General features: G+C 35.5%; 1 protein-coding gene across 1 annotated transcript in view; it reads right to left on the bottom strand.

The window, feature by feature from the left end:
- Nucleotides 1-3,822: 3,822 nt before the first annotated feature.
- Nucleotides 3,823-22,748, bottom strand: part of CASKIN2 (Caskin-2) — a 66,581-nt gene continuing 47,655 nt past the window's right edge. Inside the window, exons 7-10 of the mRNA XM_051216979.1 lie at nt 19,826-20,101; nt 15,239-15,784; nt 7,841-7,877; nt 3,823-5,639 (exon numbers count right to left, since the gene is read on the bottom strand). Of these exons, the coding sequence (XP_051065608.1) occupies nt 5,543-5,639; nt 7,841-7,877; nt 15,239-15,784; nt 19,826-20,101 (956 nt within the window). The 3' untranslated portion in view covers nt 3,823-5,542. The remainder of the gene's footprint in view (nt 5,640-7,840; nt 7,878-15,238; nt 15,785-19,825; nt 20,102-22,748) is intronic.

Raw genomic sequence — 22,748 nt, 5'->3', positions numbered from 1 at the left:
ATGCCAAGGTATTATCGACTTGCCTTTTCTGTTATAGTATTGACGATGTAGGTCAGTTCATACATGTGACTTGACATAATAGGGCATTCTTGGAGTTGTGCCAGGTCTGAAGTCCATTAGTTAAGTCTTCTAGGTTTCTGTGGTTCATAGCTATCAGATATAGAGACTTAATTGTCGTCAGGTGTCACGGATGAGGTAGCCCGGATATAGTAATTATCGTGGTGGTGTGAAGATCCTTGCCAAGTGATAACCAACGCCACTGTTGCATATCGTGTTCGTAAGCTTCGTCCCAACAACCACACACGAACTAAGCCACTCTTTTAACCACCATACTGGTTGCTTCGTGGGTTTTCCTGATCTTCAATCTGAATCTATTACAGCCCATGGTTCGCTGTGTCTAACTCGGACTTGAGAAGACCGTTTGACCGATGGTCTTTTAGATGTCCATAAGATTTCTTCTGTAACGTCTACTGAATCTGAAATCATCTTTAGTGGGGATACTGCTTTTCACTGAATTATGGCTGGATTTGTACCCTTCCACAGTGTGGTTAAGTATTTGTCCCACTGCTCTTTATCAGAGGCTGACGTTTTAGTATGCTACTTGCCGACACTGGAACATTAATTAAAATCAGGGGGTTTTCTCCGTCTTTGTTCCCGATTTTTAGCGTCTCGGAGCTGTGCTTCTGCCACTGACTTTCTCAACATTCACTAACTGCTAACGGATATTGGTGTGTTAGCAATAGACGGTAGTCTGAGTTCGGGTTGTGGCTTATGCTTGTGTTGGGCAAACTAGATATAATAATGGGGATTGGTGTGGTTGTTTTCAATTGAGTCTTTTGTTATTTCCGTCTGCATATTTTTTCTACACTCTGGTGAGTGTACGAGAACCACGGACAGGGGTGACTTAACACGTACTCGTAGTACTCACTAGGAACTGTAGTATTACAACGACAGTTGACCCAGACACATAAGAAATCAATCAAATGTTGAATTGCCCGTTTTACCGAGCGACAGACAAGAGTCACAATTACCATTTTAGCGTTGTTTCCCACCAGTAATCAGCACCTCGGGCAGTTTTTGGTCTCGTTCTCCTGTTTCTTCTATGATTAGTAATTTTACTGGGAATAGGAGTCTAGATAAATGTGTGATCCTGAATGCTTAGTTGGAGACTCGGTCTTCGTGTTTGAGTTGAGTGATCCATGTTGTACACATTATTCTAAGATTCGTTGTCCTGTGTCGTCTATAGCTTCCCTGCTATCCTGTTGCTAGAAACGGGAATTTTCAACTTATCATTAACCCTTGAAATAAGATCCGTACCAACTGTGCCAAACCTCACTGGCTACGATGATTAATGACAATGGATTACCGATACCTCCTTTTGCAGATTTTTTTATATCCAGTGTTTTCAAGTGTTATATGACCCTATTAAATATCTTATTCCCCAACAGCCCAGAAACTATATTTTTTTCATGGCCCGTTGTGGTATTTGAATGAACTAATGGCCCCTTTGCATTTGTCGAATGCTTGATTTCGAATTCCTAATACAGTACATTCGTTTGTGGTTATCTAGTACTTCTTGATCCAATTGCGTTATTTCAGGGATTCTTAGTTCGTATTATAATTCAAATACTCCTAATCACCATACTGATCTTAAGGTTTCCCATAGTTAGGAGATCCAGATCAAGAAAAGGTTGTGTTTGGGATATTTTTGCTAGAAGGACTATTTGTGACACAGTGCCAAATATGTTACCGAATTTACAAATACTGTATCCTCAAGCACCATTTGATTCCCAGAATCTGTCCGAGCTTCTTGTGTTAACAGTATTTATGACACTAGACCTCTCTCCTTTCAAACTATTTTGCGCCTCGTGAAAGAGTTCATTCAGTAAGCCCTCCCATTTACTCAATCACTTGACATTTCAACACTTTTAGAACTATGAACAACAGCGCTACTTGTCTACACAGTCATGTGTTCATTCCACCTCCTTTCTCGAGAAGCTAGAAAAGCTGTGGCCCTTTTTTCATCTCTTTTGGCATTCAGTTGGAATTCTTCAGGTTGCTGAGTTACCGGCAGAGAACATTTGTGAGTTCCCATACCTCAGTGTATATAACTTTTCTCTCACTAAGCCAGAATTTACTTGAATAATTGGTTTCACCATGGTGAATTATATTCGTCAATTTGGTTGTTTATCAGTGTGCATATCTAAGGCTACGAGAACTCTGAAATTTGCTGGTGAGTTAGTTCCATACCTAACGATCTCGTTCTCGGATTACATTGCAAAATTATGACATTTTACGAAATTTCTTCTCATAATTGTTGCCTAAAGATAATCGACAAATATACAGTCCATATCGCCTGAGCCTATTGACCTATCATCTGCCAATAATGTATTTAAGGTAGTCAACTGTTTATAAGTTCTTGTAACTTTTGATGATTGTTGTGGCAGTTATCCAAGTTTCAGTTCCGTAAAACAGAATTGCCTTCACGTTTGTATTGGAAATTTTGACTTTGATGTTGGGTGACAGTTGTTTTATGCACAACTGATCCCTACAGAAACTAACCTGCTGGTCTCGAAGTTCGGCGTCTACTGAGTCATTTACCTGATCCAGCAACACTGTTGTAAAAGTTTCATGGTGCCAATAGTAGTGTCGCTCCTCCGTAGTCCGATCAGTTGTTCAGATCTCCTTTCTTTGGTATCTTGATGAGGTGTCCTATTTTCCACTTTGTCGGTGGTACTTATTATTCCTCCCGAATCCTCCTGAATAGAATGTGGGACATGATTGCAGTTACATTTAAGTCTGAATTCAGATATTCGGCTGGTATATTGTCAATTCCTACTGTTTTCCCATTCTTCATTTTTCTTATGGCTATCCTGATTTTTTCGATCGTTGGTGGAGTGACATCTCTAGAAGGGTCTGTAGGTACTGCTACGATATCCGGTGGATCTATTGGAGTTGGTCTACTCAAGAGTTCCTCGAAGTGTTCCAGACGTCTGCTCCTCTGTCCTTGAATTTGAGTGATTAGCTTGCCCTCTTTGTCCTTGACCGGTTTCTCTGGATTACCATATTTCCCTGCTGGTTTCTTTTTCGTGTCATATAGTTGTTTGATATTTCCCCCTTGCAGCTTTTTCCGCTGTCGTTGTTAGGTCTTCCATACATTACTGCTTTTAGATTATCATGCTCCTCTTTACTTGCTTGTCCGCTGCCTATTCAGTCTGTGCCTTGACTTTCTCTGTTCTTGTTCGTCTGTTGTTGATTGCCGCATTCTCGTTCTTCCTTTCTCGAATCTTGTCCAGGGTTTTCATAGAGACCCATTCTTTATGATGATGCTTGTTACGGCTCAGAACCAAGTGAAACGTTAGACTTAGTTCTTCTTTGGAAAACATCGATGCAACGCCTTGTGTTTGCGAGGCAGTTGGTTTCTTCATGATCAGAGTACAACAGCGTCTCCCCCGAAGTAGTTTTTTCGTCCATCTTGGGTGCAATGAGTCTTACTTATTTAAAGAATCGCCAAGCTTTTTCACCCCTGAGAGTATTGTACACCAATTACCTGCAATAAGAGTCTTAGATACGTATGTCTACATTAATACAATTAAATGAGGATCTACATTAACAAGCTTGAACTTTTAAAATAGGCGTTACAGTATTTCGCCTTGCAGCCATAACAATTTCCAAGCCATAGAACTAAACAAGACAAGACTTGCGCATCTCTGTAGTGTAAGGCTACCCTATCTGGTAGTTTTCATAGAACTATTTAGATCTCTTGGTGAACACTGATTGTTTGACTACTGAACTAAGAAAATAGAAATACTCACCTTTGGTGTGAAAAGCTCTACTATAATTTTTAAAATAATGTCCACTATTAAACATTCGAGAGAGTGTTAGCATAAAACTCTGTTTTTCCTGAAATTTGTTTTGTACAGTGAAAGAAACAAGCGACAGTGTGGTGTGCACTACGTGTAAGGACAAATATAAGTCGTACGCATCGGCAATCGAGAGTAGAATTTTAACAGACAGAAGGGGAAAATGAATAGAAGAGAAAGGAAAACAGAAAGCAATCAAAATAATAACAGTAGTGGAAGAAAAATAGGGTTTGTAAAAGACAACTCAAGAAAGGTGAGCAAATTAGGCATTTAATGTAACGTTTTCGTATTGTATAATAAATCGATCCACTAATCAAGAATTCGTTCATTACAACATTTAACTTGGTTTAAAAAGTTCCTTATCTTCATAAATTTCGGGAAAAAACAGGCGAGAACAAGCTATTTGCGTATTTATATCTGTTAAACGAGTGAGGTTATCTGCAACATTTCCAAAGGGTGTGTCCAACATCTGGTCATTTTTCCGTTCATTCTAATGGGAAAGTATCACACACAAAAGTGTATTCTTCATCAGGAATTTACTTTAGGAGTACTAACTCTCACTCTGTTTACGTTTACTATCCACTGAGACAAAATGAAATGTTCACACCAGTCGGTTTTAAATAACGCCAGACGTTTGCAGGAAAACCGTTGGTAAAGTTTACACTCTAACATGGAGTACTCATTGATTAAATGGGGGGAGAAATGATCGAAATTCCTGAATACAACACACTTTCACAACATTGAAAACATTACTCATAACCTCAACCGTGTTTCTGATATGGTCAAGTCTAAAAATAAATAATATCCAGTTCAATGTACAATTATTAAGAATGGCTTAAAGAAAATTATATTTGTTTTTTTGATGAAAAATGATTTAATCATTGATAAAATTGTCAAACAAATAATACCTTAATCTTTTTCTTCACGTAAATGGTTTAATACATAAAATAAGTTTAGGATAAACAACTTTTTTCTTCTGTTAACCTATTGAACAAAGGAATTACACACCAAAAGGAATATGATATTTTACATATGATAAAAACAGTAAGAAAAAGGTGTTTCTTTTTATTGGAACATTATTTTACCGCCAAAATACTTTAAAAGGATACATGATACGTACTACTTAACAATGATATTTGAAAAAAAAGACGAAATGAAAAATAACGCATACACAAGCATGTAATAACAGACAAAAGTGAGAAAAACAAAGGTGTACAAGGAGGAGGGAGAACAAAAGGAAATTTAGGGCAAGGGGTGATGATGCGTTAAAATATGAAATCAAGTTGGATAGATATAATGCTAAGAGTATACTTTAGGGATGAATTGAAATAATTGTCATTGACAAGTCCATATATATTCTCGCTCCAAATTGAAAATCTTTTATTGACAGACCAAATCCATATTAAATCTATCTTTAGAAATAGTTAAGGCACGATAAATAAATCGTGTGATAAAATAACCAAATAAGAAGTATAATATTCAGTGTTTACATAATGATAATATGGTATCAGTAAATGTCTTCTTTTTTTATAAAAAAAAAATGATTAAATGAAATAAATCAGTTGACTAAGTGTATGTTTTAAACAATCAATGATCATAAACCTAATTTCTTGTTTAAATTGATAGAGCTGAACCATTTATGTTCATTTGTTGCCAATTAGACATTTCAAATTCCAATATTATTTATTAGTTAAGATAAGGCGTTCACTGATTTGATCAAGCATAACTTGTATATTGTGCATAGCTTCCAAATCTGGATCAGAATTAGAATTGACACTATAAAAATTATATATAAATAAAACATATAAGGGGATGATTATTTATGACAAGAAAAGGGATGGAACATCTTATTGAGTAAATTAGAATAAAACGTTTTGTGATTGGTCATTGTAATTTAGTTGGGATAACCAACTAGTCAACTTAAATTTATTGAAATTTTTCAAGGATATAAGATGATTGAATTGATGGAAAAAATATTGTCTGTATGAGGTTTGTATTAGTAAGATGTTGTTACAAATTTTAAGAAGGTTATCTGTTGTAACTTTAAACCCGGCTAGTTATCACGTGATTTATTCACCAATCGAAATACAACGTATACAGTCTTAGTACTGCTGTGCCAAACAAATGATGTTTGACCGGTATGAGCAGGATAGCGTCCTTATTGATCCTTTATTCACCTAGCTCGTTCATTTGAGTCTAGAACACCAATACCAGCTAACACTATGCGAATCATATATTTTAAACATACTGGGTTTATATATCAACCAAACAGACCGCATAACTCCATAAAATAGAAATTAACATTTATGCTAAATCAAGCGGAAAAGTGGCTGTGATTGTGGGAGACTGTAATCAATAAACTGAACAGAACTTAAGAGCAGTAAGTCGTATAATAATAATCTATAGATCAAAATGAAGCTTATAATAAGAGGAAGGTAGATATATATAATCTAGGTACTGAATATTTATACAACAGGAATATATATATATATATATATATATATATATATATATATATATATTCACAAGCAATATTGTTCATGATGTAGTATTATTATGCTGTCTTTCCTTACGAATAACATCGTTAGCAACTCAAGAGAATCCCCAATCAGTGATCAATTTACATTCTGTTTCAGTAGTCTTTCTATCCTCATTCGAATTTATAGAGACAACTAATTGTGTAGGATAGTTTATTCTTAAGAGGTTTCCAGGATGAAAAGCAATGATACCGAAGTTAAACAAGGATTTTTAAATTAATGTCATTCTTCTAAATGCACACATTTGACCATACAGCAATTAACCTCCGAAGTTTCTAATATAATTTGAATCTGGTATTTATAAATTCAAATACAACAGTGTTTTGCACTAGGATATGATATTCAGATAATAAAGGGAACTATGTGTTTGAAATTTGTTAAAGGGTTTGTATTCACCCGTCGTTTATGTAGAGGATTCAGTAAGGACATCACTAATGAAGTACGCAGCTGATAAATTTTTAGTAGAACGGAACGTGTCTTTTAAATTTCATTCCTAACCACTCTCAACTTGTCAGCGTGATTAATAATGCGGCTTTCATTCAGTGTGCGCATTTGCACATAAAGGTTTATCAATTTATTTCTGAGTCACAGCAATAAAAAATAGAAATGAAAATCCTGACAGTAAACAATATTTATTTCATTTCACAAGTTGTCGAAGCTAAGACTGTTTGGGATAGTTTTATTCAGTACAGTTACCTATCTTATAACTCATTATTCTGACTAACCTAAACTAATGTATTAGCTACAACAGAATGGTTCACTTGTATTGGTTGTTGAAATCTTTCCATTAATAATAAATATATTTTTGTTATATCCTAACGAATAGAAAGAATTGTATTTCTAAGTGCAAATGTAACTTCTCATTGATGTTCAGGTCTGCAATTGATCAGTCTCTAAATGGCATATGTTCATTCTGTGCAGATTGCCCCGATAATGCTATTAATTCACAAACATTGCAGGCGGAGATGATTGGTGGCTAGCAATGGAATCTATGACGCCTGTTTCGTTGTATCTGCGTTCCAGAGTTGAAATTTACTCCAGGACTCTAACTCAGTACTGCTAGCATCAAACCTCATCGCATTGTACTCACGAGATGCATATATTCCAACCAAAACTTATCAATTTCAATCCTAAACATCAATCGGAATATTTAGACAACCAATACAAATAAATCAGAAACTTCACGCTCATGCATCAGTCAGCAGTTATCTGAACCTGGTATCTAAGGGAATAATAAGACTGCGTTTGAGGTGAATGGTACTGGGGTCAAGTCCCAAATTGAACGTCAGTTCTGAGAGTCAGATTCATCTAGCTGACGAGCCCCAAATAGGATGGAGTTCGCGTTCCGGATTTCACGGCCAAACTACAACAGAATATCTTTGAAGCAACACGATATATTTCGAATCAACTTAAAAAATTGTTTCAAAGTGTTTAACTTACTTGATTGGAAGTCGTAGTTGTGGAGTTGTTAAAAGACCTAATCAAGAAAAAATATCAATAACTAGCATTTAAAGGTTGACAAAACACATCAAGAAACTTTCGTTGTACATTATGTGTTCCATTATAGCAACTTATCACAAAAATCTGATTTATATGATCTCAAGATAAACTTAACTAACAGGATGTTTATTTATTCCAAGATAAGACAATCTGATAATTTAATAGAATGATTCATTTTATACATGCTGTTGCTCATTTCAATTCTATTAAAATTCTCCACAGACTGAGTCTTGAAGAATATCAGTAAAACCCAGTGAATACTGGAGGTAATTGGTATATCTTTCTGATAAGTACCAAATAGTATGATAAATAGATCAACCAAGGATTTCTATGAATTGCATTCAACTACCTAACATCATACGTCACCGATATGTCAGTTACAATTTTGAATATTGATGAGAATGAAGTATACTGACGAATTAGTGGCTACAGTTTAGCTTTACTCTACTCAAGTACATTTTATGTGTTGACAAATTAAGAATGTATGCTAATAAATAAATAAAAACATTTTGGCAACCGACCATATTAATTGTTACGATTTCCTATTTTTGTTGTGAATATATCAAGATTGAGTTAGCAGCTGTTAAAGTTCCCGAATCTCAGTTCTCCGTACAATTTAGACTCTGATCCTCTACAGTCACGATAAGAGGCATAACCACTGGGATTTTCATACGTCAAATAACCTTTTTTAGGGTAGAAAAATTAATTGGTCACTTAGTCTGTTTGGTTAGTCTACAGTGTTGACCAAGTTCTTTCTACATATTTCAATTCCAATCAATCACGCAACATTAAACACAGTAGACCTCAATGTTTGTCCATACATTTTTACGACCAAATCGCGATGTGATAAATGGAATCCAATCAGAAACAAGGACTTCATGAATATGACACAATGTGGCATCCCATAAATTCGATTACATCAAAAGACCAACTTAGAAAATTACTTTCAATGAACTATACTACTTAAATAGTATAAAACATAAAACGAAGACATCTTGTCCAATCTTAGCTAAGCTTTATCTAAACACTAATGGGTAACAAAATATAAGCATTGATTAATGGAGCAATCGAAAACAGAAATGAAGAAAATGTAATTAGTCATAAAACATTGAATTATTTAGAATAAATTTATTCTTCCCATGATGCTACATCTATACGACCATAAATAAATGAATATAAATTTTATATGAATTTATATTACTGTATAATGCATTAAGTGAAAGTAATAGACAGAGAAATGATTCATCATCATCATCACCACCATCGTCAGTTTAATGAACATATACATTTAGTAAATTAGAATAAAGTTCTTTGGGAAACCCAGTAAGATGAAAATAGTTAAGTTATTATTATCAACTTATTATAAACAATATTGAAATCTTTCAATATGTGTTTATCTAATAAAAATATATATATATATTTATATAAAAAAGGGCTGGATGAAGAACAAAAACATTTAGATGGTGGTTGGAGGTAGTCGACAGGAAACCCTGGACCAGGGTTTCGTGCTACTTGGCACTCGTCAGCAAGGTGTACCTGTAGTCTTGAGGAAACTGGTGCTCCCTGGCGGATTCGATCTCGTGTCACTCAGCTTCACAGTCAGAGACGTTACCACTAAGCTATCCGGTCCGCGACTGACCTCCTGTAGGACTGAGATGTAATCACAATTGATTGATCACTGGGTGGTGGTCAATGTCATGCGTGTCTAGTCCTTGTTAGTGCAGATCGAATGCTCTCGATCATGTTGAAATGTGGCCAATCTTGGAAGGAAAACAAGGGGGAGAATAATCAAAATCTTCTTTTGTCTTTTCATTTCCTCCTCACTGTCACGTCATTATCATCATCATACAAATTGATTTAAGTTATCTACTAGATAGTGACTCAGTAGCCTGAAGACTATAGACATTCTATTAAGATCTGATAGTCTCCAGTTCGGTTAAAGAAGCAAAGAATCGTATTAATTTTGTCATTTGAGATCAATTCTCAACTGATTTTCATCATGCAATTATATCAGTTGAAAAGTTATTTAAGGAGGGACTGAAGATTGTATCTTATTATTATATTAAATTTACAAGTACTATGAATCCACAGAACTCCGCCTGGAGTCCCTCCGGGGGCTACTGCCGGTCCCAAGCCCGGATAAAGGAGGAGGGTTGGGCATGGGGTTAGCGTCCCCATCCCGTAGAAAACTAACTCGCTAAAAAAACGCTAACCAGAAAAAATTATTCAAACCTTTTAAACTCTGCCCTGGGAGTCAGAAGGTCTTCATTTAGAAGAATTATGACGCCTCACGATGAAAGCCGAATTCCTTCGGAAGTTACGAAGCCGATACCCCTTCTGACAACCAGAGCAACCATTTATTTAGGTACATGGAATGTTCGTACAATGTGGGACACCGGAAGAGCCTTCCAGATTACTGCAGAAATGAGGAGATACAACCTAGAGGTGCTTGGGATCAGTGAAACACATTGGACACAAGTTGGACAACAACGACTAACTTCAGGACAGCTTCTGTTATACTCCGGCCATGAAGAAGAAAATGCCCCACATACACAAGGAGTTGCATTGATGCTGTCCAAACAAGCGCAAAATGCGCTTATAGGATGGGAATCTCATGGACCAAGGATCATCAAAGCCTCCTTCAAAACAAAGAAAGAGGGCATTTCAATGAACATCATCCAATGCTATGCGCCTACCAACGACTACAATGAAGAAGCTAAAGATCAATTCTACAATAGACTGCAGTCAATCGTCGAGAAGTGCCCAACAAAGGACCTGACCATTCTGATGAGAGATTTCAACGCCAAGGTTGGAACGGAGAACACTGGATATGAAGACATCATGGGACGACACGGACTGGGAGAAAGAAACGAAAATGGTGAAAGATTTGCAAATCTATGTGCCTTCAATAAGCTGGTCATAGGCGGCACCATATTCCCACATAAACGCATACACAAAACCACATGGACTTCACTGGATCACTCTACACAAAACCAAATCGACCATATTTGCATCAACAAAACGTTCAGGAGGACTATAGAGGACGTGAGAACCAAGAGAGGAGCTGATATAGCATCAGATCATCACTTACTGGTCGCCAAAATGAAATTGAAACTCAAGAAGCACTGGACAACGGGGCAGACAGTATCACAAAAGTTCAATACGGCCTTTTTCCAGGATACTAACAAACTCAACAAATTCAAGATAGTCCTCAGCAATAAGTTCCAGGCCTTTCATGATCTACTCAATGGAGAAGGAACTACTGTGGAGAGCAACTGGAAGGGGATCAAAGAGGCAATCACTTCAACATGTCATGAGGTTCTGGGTCACAAGAAGCACCACCACAAGGAATGGATCACTGTTGGTACACTGGATAAGATTCAAGAAAGGAGGAACAAGAAGGCAGCGATCAATACCAGCCGAACAAGAGCAGAAAAAGCCAAGGCACAAGCTGAATACACGGAAATAAACAAACAAGTGAAGAGGAGCATCATAACCGACAAACGTAAATATGTGGAAGATTTAGCAACGACGGCGGAAAAGGCTGCAAGAGAAGGAAACATGAGAAAACTGTATGACACGACAAAGAAACTCTCTGGAAATCGCCGCAAACCAGAACGACCAGTGAAAAGCAAGGAAGGCGAGGTAATCACCAACATTGAAGAGCAACAAAACAGGTGGGTAGAACACTTCAAGGAACTCTTGAATCGACCAGCTCCACTGAACCCACCCAACATCGAAGCAGCACCCACGGACCTCCCAATCAATGTTGGCCCACCAACAATTGAAGAAATCGGCATGGCCATCAGACAAATCAAGAGTGACAAAGCAGCAGGACCGGACAAAATCCCAGCAGAGGCACTAAAAGCAGACGTAGCGGCAACTGCAAGGATACTCCACATTCTCTTCAATAAGATTTGGGATGAGGAACAAGTACCAACAGACTGGAAAGAAGGATTTCTGATCAAAATACCGAAGAAAGGCGATCTGAGCAAGTGTGATAACTACAGGGGCATCACTCTTCTCTCAATACCGGGAAAAGTCTTCAACAGGGTATTGTTAAACAGGATGAAGGACTGCGTAGACGCCCAACTTCGTGACCAACAGGCAGGATTCCGTAAGGATAGATCGTGTACAAACCAAATCGCAACTCTACGGATCATTGTGGAACAATCAATTGAATGGAATTCGTCACTCTACATCAACTTCATTGACTACGAAAAGGCATTTGATAGCGTGGACAGAACAACACTATGGAAACTTCTTCGACACTACGGCGTGCCTCAGAAGATAGTCAATATCATACAGAACTCATATGATGGATTACACTGCAAAATCGTACATGGAGGACAGTTGACAAAGTTGTTCAAAGTGAAGACCGGTGTTAGGCAAGGTTGCTTACTCTCACCCTTTCTCTTTCTCCTGGTGATCGACTGGATCATGAAGACGTCAACGTCTGAAGGAAAGCGCGGGATACAATGAACATCTAAGATGCAGTTGGATGATCTAGACTTCGCAGACGATCTGGCCCTTCTATCCCAAACGCAACAACAGATGCAGGAGAAGACAAACAGTGTGGCAGCAGCCTCAGCAGCAATAGGTCTCAATATACACAAAGGGAAAAGCACGATTCTCCGATACAACACAGAATGCACCAATCCAATCACAATTGACGGAGAAGATTTGGAAGATGTAAAAACCTTTACGTATTTGGGCAGCATCATTGACGAACAGGGTGGATTTGATGCAGATGTGAAGGCGCGGATCGGCAAAGCAAGAGCAGCATATTTACAACTGAGGAACATCTGGAACTCAAAGCAACTGTCAACCAACACCAAGGTCAGGATTTTCAATACAAATGTCAAGACAGTTCTACTGTATGGGGCAGAAACCTGGAGAACTACAAAAGCCATCATCCAGAAAATACAGGTGTTTATTAACAATTGTCTACGCAAAATACTTCAGATCCATTGGCCGGACACTATTAGCAACAACGTACTGTGGGAGAGAACAAACCAGATCCCAGTGGAGGAAGAAATCAGGAAGAAGCGCTGGAAGTGGATAGGACACACATTGAGGAAAGCACCCAACTACGTCACAAGACAAGCCCTCACATGGAATCCTGAAGGTCAAAGGAAAAGAGGAAGACCAAAGAACACATTACGCCGAGAAATGGAAATAGACATGAGAAAAATGAACAAGAATTGGATGGAACTAGAAAAGAAGGCCCAGGACAGAGTGGGTTGGAGAATGCTGGTCAGCGGCCTATGTTCCATTGGGAGTAACAGGCGTAAGTAAGTAAGTAAGTAAGTAAGTAATGAATCCACAGATCTAAAGCAACTGTAATCTAAAACTTCCAGACCACCTAGTAACCGTAACGTTTAGAAAGGTTTTTAAATCCCGATAATTCACAGTTTTCACTTCAGTCAACTCTTAAGTACCATCCATTGACTAACTGGAAAGTCCCAAACTATAATGAAATCCCAGTCACATGTGTCCCAGTTTTTATTAAAACTTGAACTGATATCATTTCGTTAGGAAAACTGTATTCATACTACACAAATTCTTATGAATTGCCTATAACTGTGAAAACTGTGTATTCACTCTAATGACCGGATATTAATTAAAGTTTTTGAGTTTCATAGGGAATAGAGTCAACTGTGCCAAGGAATGATGCTATTATCTATAACAAGTGACTTGAATTGAAAATATAGACAGTGTGTTTCTCACTATGATATCTAAAACTGTTGAACATTATCTGATGTGAAGTAGAAGCACTTTTAAAATAGTCTTGTAACTAGAATGAATAAGGTAATCCAATCAGTCTAAAAACTCATTCGTTTGCAATGAAAACCATCTTTAGAAAGCGAATAGTACATCGAATATATATGTACATACGTTATTCCAATCCTTCCTCATATCGTGGTGGGGGTGTCGTTTACGAAAACGAGACGACGAAAAGCTAATGTCCAGTGCTTTAATCGGATCCCAAACCAATGGTGACATGGGCTCCAGTATCTTAAGGGAACAAATGGCGTATGAACCAATCGTTGGTCACCGGCTACCATGGGAATGCATCTCCTCACGATGCTTCACTGCCTTGTGGGTCAGACCTTTAGGTTAAAGGCTCAGGGTATGGCCCCCTAAGAAAACCACCTGCTTCGGTCTGGGCACCCGAGCAGTATCACAGCCCACACACACACACAAATATGGTGTGGCGCATATATATTTGGTGCCCTCTTGTACCAATATTTATATGTTGAAATAAATAATAAAAGTTAATTTATAAAAGAAATTTACTAGATTCCTAAATAATTATTAACTGCATATTTAAGATCAGAATATTTTAAAAAAAGGTCATTAGATATTTGTTTGAATATAAGAATATTCAAGTAAACTGAAACATATTATGAATGAAATCAGCCCTCAGTAAGGAAAATCATATATGATCAAATATTGAAAGGGTAGTATATTTTACAGATTGTAATGGAGTAGGAGAGTCACTGAAAATAAAGTTGAACTGAATAGGTTTTAGCATTTTACATTGTGACTTTGAACCATTTTAGATTCATGATATACTTTTAAGTTTCTTAATAAGTATGATATCTTTAGATTAATGAGTTAGAATTCGAATAGTTTACACATAAGATTTTGTTCAATTGGTGAACATTTATTTTATTAGTCGAGATCATGAGTCATTTGAAGCTAGATTACTATGGAAAACCTGGAAGCACTAAAAGGCTGTTTCGTCCTATTGTGGGCCTCATCAGTAGTGCATATCCATGATCTCACCTCGTGAGATTCGAACTCAAGACCTATCAGTCTCGCACGCGAACTCTTAACCTCTAAATCACTGAGCTGTCTGGTATTCAATGATGTTACTGTCTAATTTCAACTAATCCACGAAATCGAGTGACACATCCACCATTGTTTTCAGTGAGTTACTATCTCACAACAGACCCGTTTGAATTCAGTTGCTGAAAAAGCAGGTAAATAAATTAATTCAACCAAGTAACGTTAACAAGTTTCTCATATAAACTGAACAATCATTTTTCAAATAAAATAACATTATTGAGCATTGATTGTGTAACACTATGTTACAAGTAACTTTAATATTATAAAAACAAAAAATCTTTTTTTCATTTAATCAAATCTTAGGAATTGAATTTTAGCTAAAATCTATTTCTATGTCAAAACGATTAATCAACAAAAGCAATCCTACCTCTTTATAGTTAAATTGTTAATGTAATCAAAAATATTTATACTACTACTACTACTACTACTACTACTACTACTACTACTACTACTACTACTACTACTACTACTACTACTACTAACCTGAGGACCATTTTGATAAATCGCTAGTATTCTGTACAGGATCATTAGGTTTCAGTGAATATAATGTAGGATTGGAAGAACGCCTTTGAAATATTTTCGATTGTGCAACTTTATTCAATTGTTCTTCTTTATGATACTCAGAATTACTGAAGCGTACAGATGTTGAATTTTTGTTTAATAATGTGTTATCCATATTTATGGGATTATGAATATTACACAATGAATGAGAAGATTGAACATTGTTATTAACTATAGTAGTACATGATGAAAGATTAGATCTTAATTGTTCATTTATTATACAAGAAGAATTAGACTGTTGTAAATTAGAATTTGAATGTTCTGAATCATGAATTAATGAAATAGTTGGAAAAGCAGATGACGATGATTTAGGTGGTGAGTCTTGAAAATCAACTGGCGGAGGAAGGGAATATCGTGAATCATTTGATGATAAATCTGAGGTTGTTGAATTGGAAGAAGAGCAAGGTGATGACGGTGAAGTATGTGATTTTGTTTGACTTTCTTCAACTTGTATCCCAATTTCTGAAACTTTATAAAGAAAATAAATCCAAATAACATTGTCTTAAGATATTATTGGAAATAGAAATTTCAAAGAAATGAAACTGTTTATTTGTGGTTAAAATGTCAGGATCATTATTTTCAAAGATCTATCTTTCTTCAGTTTGGATAGTTAAGTATCATTAAAACTTGGCTTCTATTACTGTTCATTCAATACTTAAGAATTTAATTAACTTCATAAATAAATTAGCATTACTGATAGACTCGAATCATAACCTTAATTAACTGTACACGTGATTATGCTTTATCGTTGTATGCTAAGGAGTACAGTCAAACTATTTATCTATGGAACGGTGTAGAGCAAAACATTGGGATACAAAAGACAGTATTTAAAAAATCGTTTAATTATTAAGCATTTTAATATATTTTACTTTGTATTTTACAGATTAATAGAGGTTTAATTCACTCGGTATTGTTTACTTGAATCTTCCCATTGATGTTTGGGACTGCAATTGATCAGTCTCTTATTGGCATGTGTGTACTGTACATACTGATCAATTGCAGTCCTAAATAAGAATGGGAAGATACAACTAGACAATATCAAGTTAATTTAAACTTCACCCCATTGCACAAGCAGGTGGCTATCAGGACTTAGTAGGTAAGTAGATAATGTGATGGCGTTTGAAGCGAACGGTACTGGGTTCGAACCCAGGGTGAGCATCAACTCTAGGATGCAGGTACATCCAGTTGACTAGTCATAAATTGGACGAGACACGCGTTCTAGATTCAACTACTAGCCACCATCCATCTTCGCTTATAATAGAGATTATCTTAATAGAAAAATGAATCAGCTGTAAAGCGCTCAAATTATCTGAATTCATATTGTCTCCTTGATAATTTCATTATGAACTAACGAAAACTGATTGATCACAGAAAACTGACAATTTCCTGGATGATTTTTTAGTCTTAATTTGTCATACTTCAGAATTGCTTGCCTATAACCTTAAATAAGTTAAATAATAACATGATGATGTTACTAGGTAACTTAGTCATCAGTTAACTTCCCTCTATTCATTTTATAACGAGATGATCATCCAATGCGACATTAGTAGGTAACTAAATGGCTTCCGACTTGGTTAGCCTCACTATAATATCGAGAAGTACTTTCTAATGTAATCATTTGTAAGAAACAGAAATAATATTTAGTGTAGACTATTTTATTTTTCTTCTATAGGAATTATTTAGTGTCTTTTTGTACGAAAACTTATTTAGGGATTTTATTCATACTAGCTATTTAGTTTAAATTTACTTGGTGTATTTTTCTATTGTTATTTAGAACTTCAATTGATCAATCTCTTGCTGAAATCATAAACTGATCTACATCAGACTACTTTTGAAAACCGAGAAGCTATTCAGTGGTGGTCTAACTTAGATCGTTTCATAATATCAGTGAAAAAACTTAACTACTGGACCTAATCTTTAAACATTGTATCACAATTCTTAAATTACTAACAGTTCAGAATAGAAACCATGTTTAAACAATTTAAACACCTTCACAAAACTGCCTAACATATTTAGATAGATATATCTACATATTGTTGCGTGGCAATAGTTACGATATTTTTATATTTCAAGTGTTTATATCTATTGTGAATGATAGAAAATTTATTTTTACGAGTTATGTTTATGGATGTTTCTTTTTTCAAAGAAAAATTCCAGATAAATGTTATCTTATTTGAAATAAGGAAAGATTATGCAATATGAACTACTTTTCTTTCAATCTGTTCAAAATCATTTCCCTTAGTGATTAAATGTATCTATATCTAACTCTCTCTCTCTCTCTCTATCTCTCTCTGTATATATATATATACCTTAATCATAAGCTTTCAATTGATTCATTAACTACTGCTATGCGACTGATTGTTTTTACAGCACCCCCTACTCACAGCTACATTGATCATGTATAATTGCTATTTTCCATTGTATGGTTTGGTGTGGCCAAGTACACGTGTATACAAACTATGTCTGCTTGAAATTTAATATAGTGAAGGTTGGTTACTAATTTATGGACTCAAGAGGCAAGGAAGAGAGAGGAACTAGCGAATCATGTGCCAATAAGGTCTTAGAAGTTAACTCAAGGTTACCAGTGCTGGTTGAATATGAAATGGGTCAACACAGCGATACATGTTTATAGAAATTCGGATTCTGATTAGTAATTTCTTCCCGTGGTATTAGTCAGTGGTCGTAAACCATAAGAGGAATATCTACCATGAACTGCACTAGTTGAGTGTCCGTTTTCGTATCTTGGTTTATTTATATCATTCCCAATACGTAAAGTTATCAGAAATTTTTTTTTGTAAAAGTCGAAGAGATATTTATGCAGTGAATAATAGTACTCTCTTTAGTGCGACTTATCTAAAAGTATTAAGTTTCTAGTTGTTAACCGGAAATAGAATGCTCTAGATCAATTAAATCATTATATACATCAATTGTGATGGATAATGAAATGATTGTCGGTAACCGGTGAATTTCCATAAACTTTTTTACAGTAATGCAAAGGGAGTTTTACATCTTCATATGATATCAGCTGACTAGACGTTGGAAGACACGTTGCATTGGATAGATGTGTCATCAGTGTGCACCTAAGACCTTACATAGATGGTCGTTATAGTCTGATACTGATATGTACGCTTTCAATACACAAGCCTAACTAAATACTTCGGTGAGAGAACTAAGATTGAGTAGTAAGCTTTTATTGGCTAGCTTGAATCGGATGCATAAATATATAACTGTCTCCGTTTAAACTTAAACTAGATTTTCAATCAATAGAAAGTTAGGCTAAGTCTTAACTAACAGCGTACACGTATCAGCATATTTCCCTTATCATTTGGTCTTAAACTGATAACTATAACTGGTTCATCAAATCAAATAGAACACTGAACCTCCAAGTCTTTTAATAAATATAATTCGATTATCCATTTTTCACCTATATAAGCTTGTAATTAAATACAAAATCCCACAAGTATCATTAATGAGTAAAAACCGGTTTCATTTCCAACTTGTTCGACTTCATTTGGCATAATATGTGTTGGGAAATCGGACTATCTTAAATAATTTTAATATTGTTGTGTTTGAGATTTTGAAAGTAGGATTAAAATATTTTTCTAAATCCTAACATACTCATTGTTGTGTTACCCTATATGAACAAAATAGAAGAAAACCGCTTACTTAATTTTATCATGAATTCCTACCAGGAAGGTTTAAGATTAACTGAGTTTTTAAATTTTCATTAACAAATAACATTTCTGTTATGCAAATAAACCGTTGGTAACTTTGTTCTAATCTAAGTAACTCCCTATTTGTAATATTATCTGATTGATCAGTTTCATTTTTAGTTCGTTATTTTTGTTGTGCTTCAAGGTCATAACGATCACTAAATCAGTCAGTCAGTCAGTTACAACGTAGGACCAGGCACATACATGCATCGGTCCAAGTTACCATACCTCAGTAACACAGCAAGATGAACACCGGATTCACAGAAGTGGTCAATTCAGTGGTGGTCATATATAGAATAAGGAGATAGTACAAGAAGAGAGAATTAGTTGGTAGAAAGAAAGATATGAAGCGATTTTAATCTCCTAGTTTAAGGGAAGATAGAGAGTGTATACACCAACGCCATTGTGATTGATTCTGAGCCATGTCACCAAGAATCTCCAACCATTGGTTACGATAGTCACGCGGACCCTAACCAAGTAGTCTGCATCTACCAACATGGCTCAGACTAGAAATTAGTGACATCAAGCATTGATGCAACGTTTTGGTTTGGCCACCCCTAACTTTCTTCCAACTATTCCCAACACTTCTCCGAATATCAAGCATTTGTTTGAACCGCTGACTACTCTCACTTATAAGGTGCGAAATTTATAGTATTATCATGTATTAATCTCATTCATACAATTGTAATCATCAATCAATTTAGAAAATGGCGCAATTTCAATATTAAACACATTTACAAATGAGGTAGATTACTTTTATTGAAATGAAACAATAATAATAATAGTTTATTCATACCTTTTAAATATTGTTGACAATATTCCTTGTTTTTTATTTCATTTGTTTTATTAACATCATTATGATTCGATTGATATTGTGGTAATTTTGTTAAATAATCATAATTTACTACTAATGATGATGATCTAGTATCATTTGGAATAAATGAAGACGTAGATGATGGTATAAAATGAATATCTTTCTGAAGTGAACAACCGATTGTGGTACCATTGATTTTGGATGATAAAATTAAACGATTTAATTTATTAATAGCAGTGAGAAGTTTCTTTTGATGACCTAAATATGAGATGAAAACGGGGGGGGGGAACCAAATAATTTAAAAACAAGTTTCTATGGAGAAAACAAATAAACAACAAGACGATATTGTTGAAAAATTCATGATAAAAATGATTATTTAAAAGGATTACGCAATCTGTGTTAGTTAACTTTTGTTTTATTCCCTGATCAATTGTAGTCCCAAATAACAATGGAAAGATACAAGTGAAACAATATCAAGTGAATTTAAACTTCACCCCATTGCACAAACAGGTGGCCGACAGGATTCAGTAGCTAAGTGGATAACGCGATGGTGTTTGAAGCGAATGGCAATGAGTTCGAGTCCCGGAGGGAACATCAACTCTGTGATGCAGGTACATCCAGATGACGAGTCCCAAATAGGTAGAAATGTGTGTCTTGGATTCTACTGATAGCTACTGTTCCTCTTTGCTTAAAAATCTTGTGACTTAAGGCTATATCGAGACAATCTGCATAGGACGTACATATATCAACATGAGACTGATCAATTTCAGTTCTAAATAACAATGGGAAGATACAAGTAAAACAACATCAAGTCAATGAAAATTTTTATTTGTTTAAGAATGTAAGAAATATTTACTGAATATATTTTCTTTCCGATCAAGTGAACAGCAACTACTTGTAGAAAGCCATGATATAGTTTCGCTTATATCAATACCAGTGGATAACCATGGATATGAGTACATTTGAAAAAGTTGAAATTTTGAACCAAAGAAACAAAAAAACTCAAAATTTTCCAAAGTCTGGCACCCTTGTCACTCATCAATTAATAGGGAAATCAAAACTAACACTAATTTGAATAGCTTAGTTCTTTTTGAAGAACATGCTGATAATAATGTTTAGAAAAATAATGAAAGCTTCATGATTGAGAACAACACAAAACTTCTGAAATGTAATTTGTACAAGATATCCACTTATAACTACACTGGGATGATTAACTAATACCTCTAAGGACAACACCTTGATGAATTGCGAATTTCACCTAGTAACTAGTTAGTTGATATACTTGAAATTATCAGGTTCAATCATTGGACTTATAAATTTCTAGGAAAATTCATGTGATGGTCGATAGTTGACTAATAATTAATAATAAAATCATTATGACTGTTGAGAATCAAGTAAACTTCAACCATATCAACTTTTAACAACTGATGTAGTGTATGCATCTTACGTCGACAGACATAACAGAATTAAAAAAGGATCGTAATTAAGAAGAAACATAAGTAATGTGAAGGACAAGTGATGAAAATTTGTAAATGAAGTACTCAATGAAGGGTCCTAATATCTTATGCAAGAACTTTTCAATTTTGTGTCAAAACCCATTTGGTCGTCCCAGCTATTGTTTTCGTTCACTACACTTATGACAGGTTTGGTGATTTTAGTCAGACAGTTCTTGAAAACTTGATAGCAGTAAAAGAGTAAGATTTAAACTACAAGAATAAAACTTCTTCAGTTGGTTATTCTAAAAGAAGTTTCAAAATTCATGTGTAGATAATAGTCAGATTGTCATTTTTGAACTCAATCTCGATTTAGCATTCTAACAGAATATTTGTAGCTTGAACATAATCATGAAAATATGTGAAGTTTTTGAGAGCACAACAAAACTACACTAGTTAGTGCACAAATCAATAAATCTAAACATCATTAATACTTCACAAACTTTATTCTTTCCAATTTTCTTCATATTAGATCAGGTTAGATGATACCTCCAAATGCTCTGATACCGCGGAGAGTGGGGAGAGTTAAATCTCCCTCTTGAAATGCTCTCAAGTGGCCACGTGCATACAACCACTGCGAGGGAAGTCCTACTCACTGTCTTCTCGCGACAATACCGTTGTTTACGAAATTGAGAGGACGAAAAGCGAATACACGGCGCTTTGACCGGGTTGGTGGATATGGAGAGTCCACCCAGGGGAGTTGGAAAACCCTGGTTCCAAACCAATGGTTCACATGGACTCCAGTATCCTGAAGGAACAAATGGAGTATGAACCTATCGTTAAGCACTGGTCACCATGGGACTGAATCTCCTGACGTTGCTCCACTGCTTTGTGGATTAGACCTTTAGGTCGAAAGCTCGGGGTGTGGCCCCCTAAGAAAACCATCTGCTTCGGTTTTGGCATCCGGGCAGTATCCCAGCCCTCACACAAATCGAATGGTTTATGTGGCGCATATCTAATCGCTGCCTCCTTGTACCAATGTTTATGTGTTCAAATAAATAATTAGGTTAGATGATGCTTATAAAAATATTTCTTAACTAGTCTGTAAACAATGTTCAACAAATACTTTAAAGGGAAAGATAAATGGACTAAATAATTTGTAGCCCATATTCATATCATTAATGAAAATGTTATTGAATAATTGGAAATTAACAATATAACCTAGAACTGATTAATTACTTCTATCTCTTTGTTTAGTATTCAGTTAGTACATGAAGCCAACATATGTCTACTGATATTCAGTATGAATATAAAAGAATTTTGTTAAAACTGATTTTTTTTCGGGAAGAAAATGATTCATCGCTGACTTGAAATAATATGAAGTCTAATTTCATTGTGGTTTGAATAATTTTTTCTGGTTAGCGATTCTTTTAGCGAGTTAATTTTCTACGGGATGGGGTCGCTAACCCCAT

The sequence above is a fragment of the Schistosoma haematobium genome, chromosome 6 (genome assembly GCF_000699445.3).
Source record: "Schistosoma haematobium chromosome 6, whole genome shotgun sequence".
Lineage (NCBI taxonomy): Eukaryota > Metazoa > Platyhelminthes > Trematoda > Strigeidida > Schistosomatidae > Schistosoma > Schistosoma haematobium.
The sequence above is the reverse complement of the archived record's forward strand: the minus strand, read 5'-3'. Positions and strand labels throughout refer to the sequence as shown.